Source organism: Capricornis sumatraensis, chromosome 3 (assembly GCF_032405125.1).
Source record: "Capricornis sumatraensis isolate serow.1 chromosome 3, serow.2, whole genome shotgun sequence".
NCBI classification, from domain to species: domain Eukaryota; kingdom Metazoa; phylum Chordata; class Mammalia; order Artiodactyla; family Bovidae; genus Capricornis; species Capricornis sumatraensis.
In genome coordinates this window covers 50,947,441-50,964,900 of record NC_091071.1, presented here as the reverse complement: position 1 = coordinate 50,964,900, position 17,460 = coordinate 50,947,441, and the positions used below count along the sequence as shown (strand labels likewise).

At 38.2% G+C, this 17,460-nt stretch overlaps 1 protein-coding gene across 1 annotated transcript in view; it reads left to right on the top strand.

Annotated features, from left to right (window-relative positions):
• Positions 1-17,460, top strand: part of ANKAR (ankyrin and armadillo repeat containing) — a 59,614-nt gene that overhangs the window by 26,949 nt on the left and 15,205 nt on the right. Inside the window, exons 9-17 of the mRNA XM_068967173.1 lie at positions 571-772; positions 3,565-3,773; positions 7,661-7,765; positions 9,076-9,317; positions 11,154-11,322; positions 14,919-15,160; positions 15,311-15,464; positions 15,549-15,710; positions 17,089-17,195. Of these exons, the coding sequence (XP_068823274.1) occupies positions 571-772; positions 3,565-3,773; positions 7,661-7,765; positions 9,076-9,317; positions 11,154-11,322; positions 14,919-15,160; positions 15,311-15,464; positions 15,549-15,710; positions 17,089-17,195 (1,592 nt within the window). The remainder of the gene's footprint in view (positions 1-570; positions 773-3,564; positions 3,774-7,660; positions 7,766-9,075; positions 9,318-11,153; positions 11,323-14,918; positions 15,161-15,310; positions 15,465-15,548; positions 15,711-17,088; positions 17,196-17,460) is intronic.

Genomic DNA, 17,460 nt, shown 5'->3' with positions numbered 1-17,460 from the left:
TTGACATCAGGACAATGAAAAGGTCCCAAAAGAGAGTGCGCAATAAGTAGCCAGAGGGATTGGAGAGAAATAAGAGGGTCTCATATCTCAAAAGCCAGGGGAAGAAACCATTTTAAAACTGAAGTGTTCAACTTACTGTTGAGAAAATAAGAACTGAAAAATACCCACCAGGATTTAGTGACATAGAGATCTTTTATGAGCATATATATATATTTAATTTTAAAGAACTTTATCATACTACACAGCATTTGAATAAAATGGAAAGTAATTTAAATAAGAAACAGTTGATAACACTGATAAGACTATTTTATATATTGACTTAAATTTTCAAATATTTAATATTTTGAGTGTTACATTTATTCTTCATAACTTATAAAGAAGTATTTATTTTTAATGGTCAGGTATACAGAGTTAAAGAAATACAGAGTTGCCTAAATCCTTTTAGTGATCTTCTTAGAGCTTTTATATCACACAGAACTAAGCTCTGTGGTTGGACATAATTAATAAAAAGGCATGTTTTTTAGGAATGTTAGGTCTTTGAGCACTGAAGTAACTGTCTGTCCATTCTAGGTCCAACACCTCTACACCTGGCAGCACAGACTTGCTCCTTAGAAACAACCATCTGTCTCCTCTGTTTCAAAGCTGATTATACACTTTCTGAAAAAAGAGGCTGGATGCCAATTCACTTTGCTGCTTTCTATGACAATATCTGCATCATAATTGTTCTCTGCAGGAAGGATCCTAGTTTACTAGAAGCTGAGGCAACAGCTGAGTAAGTTACTAATCTTTTGTAAAAATACAAATTTCTGCTTTTGTGTCTTGCCCCAAACACTGACCCTAAAAGGAATGGTTGTTAGGACTGATTTCAAAGGCTATGTCGGGCTTACTCTGCTGCCTTTTCTGGTCGCTATCTTCTTCTACCATTTATTTTTAGAATTTATAAACAGCAAACTTCTATTAACCTATACAAGTTTTCTGGAAGAATAAGGAAGGAGTAAGTCCTAGGAAGTTTTTCCTAACCTTTTCTGAAAGGGTGGTTCTACAGATTAGTTTATCAAGTTAACTACTTAGTGTCTTAGAAGAAACACGAAACAAGGGAAGGAGAAGTTGTTCTAAATTGAGCCTTATACAACCAGGAGGCCGCTCCAGACCAAGACGGACAGACCACGGACAACAGGAGAAATATCTAGTGGTATCCAAGACAGAAAGACAATACAAAGAGGGAAGACAACTTTGCGATAGGGAAACATCCCACACAATGTTCTGTTTTACAATTTAGCTAACTCGCAACCTTTGGGGTGAAGGTAAACTTCTCCTGAGGGTATTTTCTTGGCCAGTAATCCAGCTACCAGGTTACTGTTTTGATTTAGGCAGTTTCAGACATCTCTGCATCTTCAAACAACTTGTCCATTATTATTCATTGTAGAAATAAATCCTCCCTAGGTTGGGGCAGAGATGTGTGTGGAGAAAGCTTTCTGGAAACCAGGATCTCTGGCTAATAGATTCTCTGGCAAATAGGCTCTGGAAAGAGCCAAGAGAAGTGGAGATCTGAGTGCAGTTCTTAGTTCTGTCGTGTTTTGACAGTGTATCTTTGAGCGCAAGTGGGGTAAAAGACTGGAAGCACTAAAAACGTCCAACAGTTGAAAATGAGAAGTTGAAGTAAGAAGCTATCTGTGAACATAAGGAAGAAGCAAAGGATTTATAGAAAGGACAGTTACCAAGGTTGAGATCTATGTGGAGCTCCTGAGAAGTGTGACCATGTGTGATATGGAGACAGATTAGGAGGGTGTGACGGGGACCTGCGAGATCAGGACACAGATGGTGGCTAGCATGGGGGCTGAAGTCACTGATCACAGAAAGGAGGCATGTTGGTGAGGCAGCCGATGCAAGAGCTAGGATGGTGGAAGGGACCCACTGGCAGGAGGGCAGTGGCAGTGCGGACCTGGAAAGGGTCATGTAATCTGATAACCTGTTTTTCAAGTGAGGGAAATCAGAGCGAGGGTGTTAGAAGTATTATAGAAGTAACCTTTATTCCTACCACTGAGTAGGAGAAAGAAAGGAACAGGAAGAGAACATTCTTGTTCAAATAGAAAAGCGAGAAAATGAAGAGATGTTTACTCATAAAGGACAAGTTTTCCCTGGGCCCAGGAAAAAGAGGATAGAGGAGAGGCCTGGGCCAGCTGGGTATTGGTGAGTACAAGGACAGGCAGCAAGAGAAAGTGGTTCAGAAGGCATGGGTGTAAGGACTAGAAAATTAATATTTGAGGTCATGTAATATGGTGAAAGGAGAAGGCACCCCACTCCAGTACTCTTACCTGGAAAATCCCATGGACGGAGGAGCCTGGTAGGCTCCATGGGGTCGCTAAGGGTCGGGCACGACTGAGCGACTTCACTTTCACTTTTCACTTTCATGTACTGGAGAAGGAAATGGCAACCCACTCCAGTGTTCTTGCCTGGAGAATCCCAGGGATGAGGGAGCCTGGTGGGCTGCCGTCTATGGGGTCACACAGAGTCGGACACGACCGAAGCGACTTAGCAGCAAGATGGTGAAAAAAGGAAAGGAGACAATGTATGAAGGCCGTGTTAATAAGCTGATTGTTGGTACTCTCATTCTTTTACGGACAATAAGGTGATCCAGTTTGCTCAAGGTCGTATTGTTACTCAATAGAGCTGTTAGTAGAGTTACAGTCGAGGTTGCCTTGACAAAGAGACCCCAAGTATCTGTGTTTTAAAAAAGGATAATGTAGTTCTGTTTCGTGAAGTCTAGGCTGATGGTCGAATGCTGGCGTAACAGGTTGGCAGTATGAGAAACCCTGAGGTCCTGTTGTTGCGTCTTCATGTGTGGTTCCCCTATTCTGGTACAGAATGACCACTTCTGCTTTCATTATTATGCCTGCATTCTAGCCTTGAGAGAAAGAGAGAGCAAAAGTAATGGCACACTCCATTTCTCTTTGAGGAATCGCCAGCTAACGTCTACCAACACCACACAGGCCAAACTCAGTCGTGTGGCCATACCTCTTCACATGGGAAGCGAGGAAATGTGGCATTGGGCTGGCCTGTTTTGTGCCCAACCAAACGACCTTCATTGTCCAAAAAGCAGATCCTGAGGTTTTTGACAAAAAGTGTTGGTTTCTGCCACACTGAGGACGCTGTTATTTGAGAAGTGGACATGAGTTCTAAAGAGATTGGTTGACATACTGTCTGAGCCTCAGTTTCATCATTTGTAAAATGAGCTGATCATACTTGCCTCGCTTTTTCACCTTCATTCATAGACTTGTTGTGAGGAATCAATGAGATGGCATATTCTAAGAACTCTGTACAGATTATATCAACTTCTGAACAGATTACAAGGCATGATAATTAAGTTGGGAGGGAGGGTGGGGACAGCTAAGGCCAGGGAGGCAAATCTATTTACCTGTGGTATCTACAGAAGAGTACTGTGTAAGGAAGAGAAGGTGATGTAGCCATCAGAGTTCCTCCAACAGTGGTTTGGATAGCTTTACAGAAAGTGATTTTGACACTATACGTGTGCTCAGTTATTACCAGGTTTTCCTCCGTTTTTAGCAATCAGTGTACTCCACTGCTCCTTGCTGCCACATCGGGAGCCCTGGACTCTATTCAATACCTGATTTCTCTTGGTGCTAACTGGAGAAAAACAGATATTAAAGGAAATAACATCATTCATTTATCAGTGCTAACCTTTCACACAGAGGTGCTCAAGCATATAATAGAGTTAAACATTCCTGAACTCCCAGTTTGGAAAACATTGGTAGGTGAGTATGGAGCACATACTTTCTTTATAAATAACTGTTCTTATCATTATTCAATTTAATTATTGATACTCACTCTGAAATAGAACAAATAAAGCATGCATCATATTTTGAGTTAAAACCAAAAATACAACAAAACAACTATTTTTATTTTTCTATGTGAAAAATTAGTTTTATTTCTGAATTAAAATAAAAGAATAATAACCCAGATGATAATTTATACAATTATATCTATTTTTACTTTTCCAACTTTTTCCAAAAGCAACCGTCCTCTGTTCCATCAAAAAAAAAAAAAAAAAGAAGAAGAAGAATTAAGAAATTAAAGTTTGAGTGGATAATACAAAATTCATTCCTCACCTCTTAATTTTAGAAAGAGTTTCAGCAACATCTTTCCTCATATTTTGATAATGTTGTATGAAAAAATTCTATTTGAGTTTCCCCCCACTCAATTTTTATTCAATCTAGCCAGAAATACTATAAAGGTAAGAATTACTGGTCAACTGAATGTACACATCTAATTTTACTCCCTCCTAAGTCCCAACTAAAATTACATGGCGATTAAATAGCAGCAAACAAGCACTGAAGAGAAAACCAGAAGAAGCAATAAAATGTTGAAAGCAGACAGGCAAATCCTAGGACTTAGCAGATCAGAGAAACCCATTCCAAGCCAACTGTGGGAAAGCTGAGCACATCTCAGATTCGCACTACAGATCCCCACTTGGCTGGCTGCAGAGCTTTCTGCAGAGGCTAACCAGGAAAGACCTACAGATCTAAAGAGGGAATTCTGTCGACTAACTGGAAACTGGGAATCTGAACCAAGAGGAAAGCAAAGTGAATTTCAAAGAAGTCCCAGAATGGAAAGAGTGTACCCAGACCAGCAGGAAAATGTGGGAGAAATGACCAACAGGTACAGAGCAAACTAAGCAGATGAAATAAAATAAGGAAATTATCACCTCTGGGTGATACACAGATATATATTTATACATATACTATCTATAGATATAGATAGAGAAATGAATGTGTATATATACTATATCAGCCCAAGAGATACTGGACAGGGTTTTCAATGTTTATTTGTGTGCATATATATCACTGTATATCTTTTTCTTCTCTGATTGCTGAGGCTGAGACTTCTAAAACTATGTTGAATAGTAGTGGTGAGAGTGGGCACCCTTGTCTTGTTCCTGACTTTAGAGGAAATGCTTTCAATTTTTCACCATTGAGGATAATGTTTGCTGTGACATTGTATATATGATACATATCTATCTATCTATAGAAATGTATATATAATATATATCTATCTAAATCTGTATCTGGGCTTCCCTGGTGGCTCAGCTGGTTAAGAATCTGCCTGCAATGTGGGAGACCTGGGTTCAATCCCTGAGTTGGGAAGATCCCCTGGAAAAAGGAACAGCTACCCACTCCAGTATTCTGGCCTGGAGAATTCCACAGATAGTAGAGTCCATGGGGTTGCAAAGAGTTGGACATGACTAAATGACTTTCACTTACTTTCAAATATATATCTGTATATCTATATTAGACATATAGATATGTATATACATACTATCCATAGATATGTATATAGATATTATGTATATTTATATATAAATAGTATAAATATACCCATATCTATAGATTATATATATATATATGAGAAACTAAGAAGAGTATCTTGTTACTTTTGATAAAGGCTAACACATTTGAAATACAGTGGTAAGTTGTATCATAGAAAAGCAAGAAAATTCCAGAAAAATATCTGCTTCTGCTTCATTGACTATGCTAAAGCCTTTGACTGTGTGGATCACAAAAAACTATGGAAGATCTTTAAAGAGATGAGAATACCAGACCACCTCACCTGCCTCCTGAGAAATCTGTATGCAGGTCAAGAAGCAACAGTTAGAACCAGACAGGAAACAATGGACTGGTTCCAAATTGGGAAAGGAGTACGTCAAGGCTATATATTGTCACCCTGCTTATTTAACTTATATGCAGAGTACATCATGTGAAATGCTGGGCTGGATGAAGCACAAGCTGGAATCAAGATTGCCAAGAGAAATATCAATAACCTCAGAAATGCAGATGACACCACCCTTAAGGCAGAAAGTGAAGAGGAACTAGAGAGCCTCTTGGTGAAAGTGATAGAGGAGAGTGAAAAAGCTGACTTAAAGCTCAACATTCAAAAAATGAAGATCATGGCATCTGGTCCCATCGGGGCAAATAGATGGAAACAATGGAAACAGTGACAGACTATTTTCTTGGGCTGCAAAATCACTGCAGATGGTGACTGCAGCCATGAAATGAAAAGACGTTTGTTCTTGGAAGAAAGCTATGACAAACCTAGACAGCATATTAAAAAGCAGAGACATTACTTTGCCAACAAAGATCCGTCTAGTCAAAGCTGTGGTTTTTTCAGCACTCTTATGGATGTGAGAGTTGAACCATAAAGAAAGCTGAGTGCTGAAGAATTGATGCTTTTGAACTGTGGTATTGGAGAAGACTCCCTAGAGTCCCTTGAACAGCAAGGAGATCAAACCAGTTGATCCTAAAGGAAATCAGGCCTGAAACTGGAAGGACCGATGCTGAAGCTGAAGCTCTAGTACTTTGGCCACCTGATTAGAAGAACTGACTCATTGAAAAAAGACCCTGATGATGGGAAAGATTGAAGGCAGTAAGAGAAGGGGAAGACAGAGGATGAGATGGTTGGATGGCATCACTGACTCGATGGACAGGAGTTTGAGCAAGCTCTGGGAGTTGGTGATGGATAGGTAAGCCTGGTGTGCTGCAGTTCATGGGGTCGCAAAAAGTCAGACATGACTGAGTGAATGAACTGAAGACATTCTGGCCCCTAACAGTAATAGCCTAATGGTACAAAAAAATTCTTGACAACCATTCCTTCCACAGCCATTGTTGGGAAGTCCTGATAATGATGTGGACACAACAATAGCCATGAACGTCCAGCCACTGCTTCATTGCTTCATGCTCTATAATCGCTCTCTCTCACCACACTGGCCATTTCCACTGTCAGTAAAAGAAGAATTAGCATTTACTAGAACTTTCCAGGATTAGCTCTTGGAGTGGAACCTGAATTTTAAAAGAGAATGCCATGGAGTCAACTACCTAGGTAGGAGCTGGAACTAGATTTATTATTATGGGGGCTGGGTAAAAAGAGATGAATGAAAATATTTCTATGAGGCTTTGTTTGCAGCAGATAAATTGTTTAGAATCATGTATATTTGTATTATTTTTTATCTGGAGTATAAGTTCATTCAAGGTTTTTTAAAGTATCTTCTTCATACTCAGACAATGTATAAAGCTTCATATATGATTTAATGCTGGGAAAGACTGAAGGCAAATGGAGAAGGGGGTGACAGAGGATGAGACGGTTAGATAGCATCACTGATTCAATGGACATGAATTTGAGCAAACTCAGGGAGATTGTGGACAGAGGAGGCTGGCATGCTACAGTCGCAAAGAGTAAGACACAACTTAGCAACTGAACAAAACAACAGATTTTTATTGACAGTAATGTAGTTTACTTTGCTATGTTTGAAAACCTATACTCAAATTTTATTCAACAACTGATTTCAGGCATAAGAGCTATATTATTTTCCAGATGATTTTTGAACCATGTGACTAGCCAATCTAAGTCATTCAGGCCAAAGATAAATAATTTTAGGATATTTTATACAGATTTTATATAGATTAGGATGTATTATATAGATTATAAACTTTGAAGATCACGGGTGTTCAGTGCACCTCTTAAAGAATGCAGTTGGTGACGTTGGTGATCGCAACTCATGGCTTCAGTTGGTCTATACGTAAACAGAATCAACCATTCTCTTACCTCTTGTGAAATTACAACGTGTATTTTTCTGTTGAATACTTATTAGAAATGTTGCAGTGTGAAAGCTATAAACGAAGGATGATGGCTGTCATGTCTTTAGAAGTAATCTGCTTAGCAAATGATGAATACTGGAAATGTATTTTGGATGCAGGTGATGTAAAATCTATTAACTATCTTTTACTTATGCTATTTAATGGAGAGATATGTTCACTAACTCTAAAATGTATTTCTGATTGTGAAGAAAACTTTTTAGTTGATCTTAAGTTTCTATTTTTGTTTTTTTCTAAGATAATTCCCTTTACCTGTAAACCTTGAATTTTATATTTCAAGTGAAAGTGGCACAGGATTAAAAACTATATAAAGCTCATTTCTCTAAAACTTTGCAAGCTTAAAAGTTATATTAAATTAATTCACCGTACTACCCTTATGTTTACTTTCGCTTAAAAATTATTCCTTTTCTCTATTTGTACACTTTATTTATAAAAACAGCGGTTACAGTATCAGGCCTGGGTCTGTAACCAGCTCTGCATTTAGAACTTAGACTGAGTGCTTACTTTTCTGTATGCTTAATTTCCTCATTAGTAAAATAGTTACTACCTCATAGGATTGTTTTGAGAACAGCACTACCCATTATAACTTTCTGAAATGATGGAAATATTCTATCTACACTATCCATTGTGGTAGCCATTACTCTAATGTGAATATTGGGCCCAAATGAGATGCTTCAGAAATATTGATTGATTGAATAAATGAATGAATGAAAAAGTTATAGGCAGTCCCCTAGCATGTTCCTAAAAACAAGTACAAAAAGTTTTTGTTCAAAAAAATGAACCACAGATAAACAGGTCATGATGCAGGTTTCATTTAAGGTAGCTAAACACATACATATATCCCTAATTATACCCATTATGTTTCCCCTGTTTCAGGCATGCTTGTTCGTGTTTTTCCTTCACTGAACCTAACAAGCATCCAACTGAAGCAGTATTTTCTATGTTAACCGTGCCCAGTGATTTCTATCTTTGAACCAATTGTTTTCATTTTTCACAGCTGCTTATATAAAATATGGGTAAAATATAACAAAGTGCTCAAATAATTGCATATACCACTGCAACGGTTGATGCAATAACCAAAAGTGAACTCTACCATATGGTAGCCGAAATAATTTATTTTTCAATTATCTTAAGCCAAAATTCAGTGTTTCAAAGGTGGCTTAGTGTTGCCAATATGAAATGTATGATTGTGTGCTGTGTGAAAATCAAATGTGTAGACAATGAGAACTGCCCACACTATAGACAAGATGGAAAAGTGCACTGGTGTGGTTTCAAATGATAATTTTATAAGTATTTCATCAAATTATTTGCTAATTGTTTATATGGCAATGCCCATAAATATTAAGTCTATCATGATAAATTGACTACAGATAGTTACAAACCATGCTCTTTCTTGATCTTTTCATTGTAGGCACCATTCCTGCATTAATCAATCTATTAAAAGGCTCCAAAATAAAATTACAGTGCAAAACAGTTGGGTTATTGAGTAATATCTCAACCCACCCAAGTATAGTGCATGCTTTAGTAGAGGCGGGAGCCATTCCAGCTTTGATTAACCTCCTGGTTTCTGAGGAACCTGAGCTACACTCTCGATGCGCTGTCATTCTATATGATATTGCTCAACTTGAAAACAAGGATGTTGTTGCCAAACACGTAAGCTCTTTTCATAGAACATCATTTTGACTGAGTGACTCTCTCATATGGAAGCTAGAAAGATGCCCATTTCATTCTGCAGTGGCCCTCATAAACTCCCAGGGGAGAATTCCAATCTCAGTGAGCATGCAAAGAGCAAACCAGCCACAATACCATGAGGACCAAAGTGAACAAGAGCAAGAACAAGAGCTCTGTGCTCAGAACAGGCACAGTGAAGGGCTGTGTGTCAACCCTGTCCTGAAGTCCCGGTGTTTGATTTTATTTCATTTCCCCCCTACCCAGTCCTACCCTCCTTGTCTCTTGCTATGTTTTTGGCCTTATTTATTTTTGTGTGGACTACTGTCTGTCTTTTATATCTCTTCACATCTTTCCTGGGCTTTTCCAACTCATTTCACTGTCCTTTGTCTCAAAAAATCTTCCCTGAGCACTGCTGTCTCTTCTGTGCGTCCTTGTTTTATAAAGGTGATCGCCTAATATAATTTTTTCACTGATAATATCAAAAGCATTTTCAGTTAAAGTTTTTCATCTACTTTGTGATATATTTTTTCTGATGAGCATTCTTTATCTGTCATAAGTTCTTCCTATTTTTTCTCTTATAATATGTTTGAACAGATCCTGTTCTAGGTCTGTTTTGATCCGTACTCAGCTTGAATGAGATAAGTTCTTTCTAATCTAGCTATTTGCAGGAAATGCATGTGGGAGAGAGCCCAGGTCCATGTTCTAGGCTGCAGGAATATGACATAGGCTGCAGATTTGTATGCATGGGACCTTTCAGCTTTGCTTTCCCTTAGCTGACAGCGATATAGTACCTATCATGTCGTTTCTATTTCCTCCACAGTGCAAAAATCTGTCTCTTTCTTTTTATCTCACCAATAAGTCTTCTTATAAACATCTTATCAGTATAATTCTTTATTTATCCTTGCCTTCCTTAACTTGCAACACTTTATGACTAACTGGTCAAGGGAAGATCCTGCTGCCGTCCGCCACACCCATTCCTATTGTTCCCGACAGGGAATTGTGTGTGTGTGTGTTTTCCTGTCCCTTAAAGTAGAGCCATTTACTTTAGAAAACTGTGTCCTGCCAGTATTTCCTGTAGCCAGTGGCCATGGGAGATCTCTCTCATCTCTGTTGGTTACTCATAAACATTTATTATTGTTCAGCATTACAGATGTCTCCTAGCTTTATTGAAAATAATGTTACACCTCTGTTTCTTGCCTTGTTTAATATTCTTGCATTATTACTGTTAGTAGGGAGAAATGCCATCTTTACTCCACTTGAAATTAGTAAACTATATTTACATTTAAAAAGAGTATTTTGTGTTACATAAATATAACTGCCAATTACCAGTGCAGTGTATACAATGACAGATATTTCCAAATGGGCATTATATTCAATTGATATTACTCAGTTGTTTCACTTTTAGATACTTAAATGTTACAGTGAACTTGCAGCCTCAAATTATTTTGGTATAAATGAGGCTATTTGAAAATACATTTATAGGAACTCTCCTGGCTATCCAGTGGTTGGGACTCTGCACTTCCAATGCAGGTTTGATCCCTGGTTGGGGAACAAAGATCCTACATGCTGCATGGAATGGCCAAAAAAGAGAGAAAATATATTTATAGAATACTCACCTTAAAATTAAAGACACGCTCAAAGTTGTGACAACTGTCACTTAATGTACCATATCGGTAAACACATTTGTTTATGGGCAATTGTTCTGTCCTAAATAAGCAGATATTTATATCAAGAAAGATTATAGACTTGTGTTTCTAACTAAAGATGGCAGACCTCCTAAATGAATTTGATTATAATTAAATACTATTTTATTTTTAGAATGGAATCCCAGCTCTGATAAATCTCTTAAACTTAGACATAGAAAGCGTGCTAGTAAATGTGATGAACTGTATGCGGGTCTTATGTATGGGAAACAAAAATAACCAAAGAGCAGTGAGAGACCATAAAGGCATCCCATACCTTATTTCATTTCTGAGTTCTGATTCAGGTGAGTCTCTATTTCTATATATTTTAAAGTGACCAGCTATATTAAGTGAAGCAAATAGAGGTTTGGACCTGTCATTTATGAATAGATGTCCTGGATTTAACTTAGGATGGATCTAGACATGTGTAACATAACTTAACTTCTGAGACACTTACATTTAAACCACTGAATTTATAAAAGGAATTGATTCTCAAAGCCATTAATTTTTAAAATGTTGAACTAGACATTTAAAAAAATGGAAACGTTGGCACAAGTAATAAAAATAATGTAGTTAATACGCCCAGGGAGGCCAGTAGACGTCTTCTTGGGTGAATAAGACACATGTTGATCATTGGAAGCTATTTTTCAGGTTACATAAGGACTTTAGATTTGTTGTGAGATATTGGATATCAAAATTCAAGGTAAGGAGGTAATTAGGCTAATTGTTAGACTCTGAAGTGCATATAAATACCAAGAACACCAGAAGCTATGAGGCAGTTTCTGCAGCTACTGCAAATGGTCTCTTAGACTCTGTAAGAATTTTCTCAGAAAATTCTTATAACATAACAGTGTGAACTTCAAGTGTGTGGTTTTCCCCCACATATGGGGGGATAAAAAATTGGGAGAAAGTGGGAGGAATAAAAAATTGGGGAAAAGCTTGTATGTTTTCCTTCCTGCTCAGTTTATCATCTTTCTTTCTAGTCTAGCTCTCTGAGAATGAATACAGAATAACTATGTTGGCTATAATGTAAGACAAGGTTATGGATAAGGGGTTTGTTGCAGAAGGTTTTCTTTTACTTTAGTACTTCAAATTAAGCAATTATCATCTAAGAACTTCTTTCTTGTAGTGAAATCATTTGAAAGTTCTTTTCCTTTGTTACAAATTCATAAAGTCATTTGGAATATATTCACCTGTCTCCCATTCTGCCTAATTCTCTGAGTCTATTTCTGTGTATTGGGTAGGCTGGAGAAGTGGCCTCAAGTAGGAGATGTCCTATGGAGTCCAGCCTCATGCTACCCTCTGGCCATCAGACCTAGATGCTCAGAGAGGACCCTTATGCGGGCTGTATGCCCCTCCTGTTGTAACGGGGCCACCTACAGTAGGCACACTGGTAGGCAAGGCTGGCCTCGGAACTCGTTGGCTGAGAGGCCCTGCCTTGTGTGGTTGCTGTGGGCAACTGGTGGGCAGGGCAGGCTCTGATGGGTAGCTAGTTGTGAGGCCTGTTGTGAACTGGTACAAGCAAGCTGGCGGGAGGGGAAGGGCAGGCCCCTAGCACTGATAGGCTAGAAGGAGGATTCCAAAATGTGCCTGCCAGCATCAGCACAGTCGAGGGAGAGCACAGAACTAGCTGTCTCGGTGTCTGATTCCCGTGTGGAGTGCCAGCTGCCTCCTGCTTCCCCTGGGGGCTCTCCAAGATGAGCAAGTAGGTCTGTCCCCGGCACCTTTCACACTACTGCCTCTCTGCACTGGGCCTCGGAGCCTGTGAGATTTCGCATGCACCCTTTAAGACATTTTCAGTTTCCTACAGACACATGAAAAGATGTTCAACAGAAGTAATCTTCAGGGAAATGTGAATCAAAACCACAATCAGGTATCACTTCACATCTGTCCAAAGCACTATCATTGGAAAGATAGCAAATAACAAGCGTTGGCAAGGGTGTGGAGAAAAAAGAACTCTGGTGCACCGTTGGAGGGAATGTAAATTGGTACAGCCAAGATGGAATAGAACTAACAAATGATCCAGCAAATCCACTTTTAGGTATTTACACAAGGAAAACTTACAGGCTAATTTATAGAGATAAAAGCACCCTTATGTTCCATGTGGCTCAGTTGGTAAAGAATCCGCCTGCAATGCAGGAGGCCTGGGTTTGATCCCTGGGTTGAGAAGATCCCCTGGAGAAGGGAAAGGCTACCCACTCCAGGATTCTGGCCTGGAGAATTCCATGGACTGTAGAGTCCATGGGGTCATAAAGAGTCAGACAGGACCGAGCAACTTTCACTTTCATGCTCCATGCAGCATTAGTTACAATAATGAAGATATTGAAGCAACCCAAGTGCCTATTGACAGATAAATGAATAAAGAAGATGGTATATATACACGATGGAATATTCACCGCCACAGAAAGAATGAAATCTTGCCATTTGCAGCAATATGGAAGGAACTAGAGGGTATTCTGCTAAGTGACATAAGTCAGACAAAGAAATACTGTATTCACTTGTATGTGGAATCTAAAACTGAAAACAAATGAACAAACAAAACAAAAAGTAGATACAGAGAAAAAAGCGTACTTTTTCTCTTGTAGATAAAGAGAAAAAAACTGTGGTTGCCACAGGCAAAGGGGTTTGGGGGTTGCGTGAAGTAAGTGAAAGGGATTAAGAGGTACAAATTTCCAGTTGTAAAATAAGTCAGAGGATGTAATATACAGCATAAGGAATGTGGTCAATAATATTGAAATTACTTTGTATGGGAATAGACAGTTACTTTTTGGGGTGATAGTTTCCTGTATAACTGAAACTAACATAATATTGTATGTCAACTATACTTCAATTTAAAAAAGAGAAAAGGGAGAAAAAAGAAAATGAATCTACGGTGAATGTATTCAGTTATTCCAATAATTCCTAGGACTCTATGCTAAGGGGAAAAATATACAAACAGGAAGGAAATGTGCCAAGATTTTTCCTAAGCATTGTTTAAAACAGTGAAAAGTTAGAAACAACCCATTATTTTTAAAAATGTAAATGTTTAAGGAAATGTGAGATATACATTAATGGAATATTTAGGAGACACTGATATTCATAAAGAATGGGAGAAATTTTTTTTTACTGGTAAATTAAAATGCAGGATACTGTGTTTATAGTACAACTGTGTTGAGTACACGGAGAAGGCAATGGTACTCCACTCCAGTACTCCTGCCTGGAAAATCGCATGGACAGAGGAGCCTGGTAGGCTGCAATCCATGGGGTTGCAAAGAGTCGGACACGACTGAGCAGTTTCACTTTCAGGCATTGGAGAAGGAAATGGCAACCCACTCCAGTGTTCTTGCCTGGAGAATCCCAAGGACAGCAGAGCCTGGCGGGCTGCTGTCTGTGGGGTCGCACAGAGTCGGACACGACTGAAGCGACTTAGCAGCAGCAGCGGCAGCAGTGTTAAGTACAATACTATCTAAAGTGGTTTCCCTGATGGCTCAGACGGTAAAGAATCCACCAGCAGTGCAGGAGACATGGGTTTGATCCCTGGGTTGCGAAGATCCCCTGGAGGAGGGCATGGCAACCCACTCCAGTATTCTTGCCTGGAGAATCTCCATGGACAGAGGAGCCTGGCGGGCTACAGTCCATAAAGGCACAAAAGAGTCGGACACGACTGAGTGACTCAGCACAACGTTATCTATATTTATATAATATATATTATATATTTACAAAAATAGTGGATGATATTACATGGAATGTTTGTGATTAGCTGGGAAAGTCTGAAGAGTTTTATTTCTTTATTTCTTTATTTTCTAAATTTTCTAGACTCTATAAACTTGACTTTTAAATATGGAAAACTAGTGATACGCTGCATGCTTATATTCCTACCTTTTAAAAGATTTATTTAACTGGTTCTTGAATTCATTTGAAGATATGTTGACAGCTGTATCTTCTGTTACAATCGCTGAGGTTGCTCGTGACAACAAGGAAGTTCAGGATGCTATGGCTCTGGAAGGAGCCATCCCTCCTCTGGTGGCTCTGTTTAAAGGAAAGCAGCTTAGTGTCCAAGTGAAGGGTGCAGTGGCTGTGGAAGCACTGGCAAGTCACAACCCTGCTATCCAGAGAGCATTTCTAGAAAAATCATTAAGTAAATATCTTTTAAAACTTCTCAAGGTAGGAATTGCATTACTTTTCATTTTTCTTAAAGTATTCAATATTGAATTTAGTTAAGTGAAAAGAAAACTGAAACCACATTAAACACACATTCCTGTGGTATTCAGTAAATCCTCACTGACTGAATGGAATATTTTTTTTTTTTAATAGGCATTTCAAATAGATGTTAAGGAACAAGGAGCTGTAGCACTTTGGGCCTTGGCAGGACAAACACTAAAACAACAAAAGTATATGGCAGAACAGATTGGATACAACTTTATCATAAATATGCTTTTATCACCATCAGCTAAAATGCAGTATGTTGGTAAGCTATGTTCTATGCATAAATCTACACAATAGAGAACAGGACTTTGGAGGGTTAGACATGTTTCTTGCTTTTCTTTGTCAGGAGGTGAAGCCGTCATAGCTCTAAGTAAGGACAGCAAGATCCACCAAAATCAAATATGTGAAGGGAATGGGATCGCACCACTGGTCCGCTTACTAAGGATTAGTAAAATAGCCGATGGCACACTGCTGAGCGTCATCAAAGCAGTGGGATCCATCTGTATTGGTTTGTACATTTATTCTCAGTTCTAAAAATATTAGTGAGGTACTACGCTTCCTCCCCATCCCTACTGTTGCAGCCCTTAACCATATCTAATCTGTTATAATATTTTTATTTCTCAAAGACTTTAATGAGTAGAGCTGATGTAATTAAGCATAGTATATCAGTCTTGCTTTGAATTCTGGTTAGAATGAGAAATGAGGACCATGAGCCTTGGCTATTTTGACCTAAAGCAATCTCTTATTTTCACGTTTAAGAGAGAAATATTTCTTATTTTGAATCTTAGGAACTATATGCTCTTGAAGATGCAGAAGTGTTTCTCATGCTGCAGCACGTTTTTCTATTCCATTCTTTCCATAGTCATTCTCTGTTTAGGTAGTGGCCACCTGGTCTTGTTGTTCCTTTCTTTGCAAAGGAATTAACCTTTCCATAAACACACATATTTCTTCATTAATTAGGCCTTTAATATCTCCCAGCAATGTTTCATAGTTTCCAGTGTACAATTCTTGCACAATATTTTGCCAGTTTTATCTTAGGTACTTCGTACAGCATGCATGCAACACTCCCTACCTCAGTGCCTAGTGCACCAGGCATTCAGTACTTGTCTGTTGAATGAAGAATAGTCATGTAATTATTGCCTGTGTGCATCTCCTGGTGGCCAGTGGAAAAGGGCAGTAGGGAACAATGAAACAAAAGTATTCCCTGCTGCTCCTCTTCCCTTAGTTGCTTCAAACTTCACCGGGTAATAGTAAGTAGGTGCTTTCTCTTCATTGTTCCTAAAGGGGCCCGATCTTGTACTTATATTTAAGTACGTAAACCCACTGTATTTGTAGTGTGGCATTTATTGGTAAAAGAACAAATTTTAAATTGTTCGTTCATGTCCACTAGAAAGATGATTTGAGTCTCTTAATTGAGATTAGAGCTGCAAATTAAAGTAGTATGCTTAGAAGAAGTAAGATTATCGTTTTAGTATGAGTATTTAAGGAATCCAGAAATTTTAACCAGGTGATTACTCAAGTTATTTTTATAAAAACAAACTTTTAATGGAAAACAGTAGCAGCTATAAGCTGAAGTACCTTGCACCTAATTTTTTTTCTTTACATAAATGATAGCTATTACATTATTATTCCCTGATAGTCCAGCACTTCTAATTTCTTAGTTTTGTGACTATTAGAAAACTGTTCTAACAGTAAATTTTCCAGGATTATTCACTTTGCCTTTTAAAAAGTTAAGGTAAAATAGCATCAATAAAGCATTTCCTTTTGTAATTTACCAACCATATTATGCAAGGATACATTGAGAACCAAACAGATTGAGCTATGTTTGACTGTAACATTTCTAAGATGGAAAAAACGTTATCTCACTGAGATGTGGGTTCTTACAGGTGTCGCTCATACAAGCAATCCCGTTAGTCAACAATTTGTTGTAGATGAAAATGCCTTTCCAGTACTTATACAACTACTGAGAAATCACCCTTCTCCTAATATTAAGGTATATACAAGGCTTTTGTGTGATATAGTAAAAATTAACATAAATGACTTTTTAAAGAATAATTTTTATCTTTAGGCAAGCTCAGAAGTATAATAAAAATATCTAACCTTTTAAACAAAATCCTAATTTTTTAAAATTTATTTTTCCATTGAAGGATAATTGCTTTACAGAATTGTGGTTTTTTCTGACGAAAGATCACAAAATCCCAGAAGTTTTAAACAAAACAGTTGCCACAGAAAGAGGTTTTGTGGATTCTTTGATACTT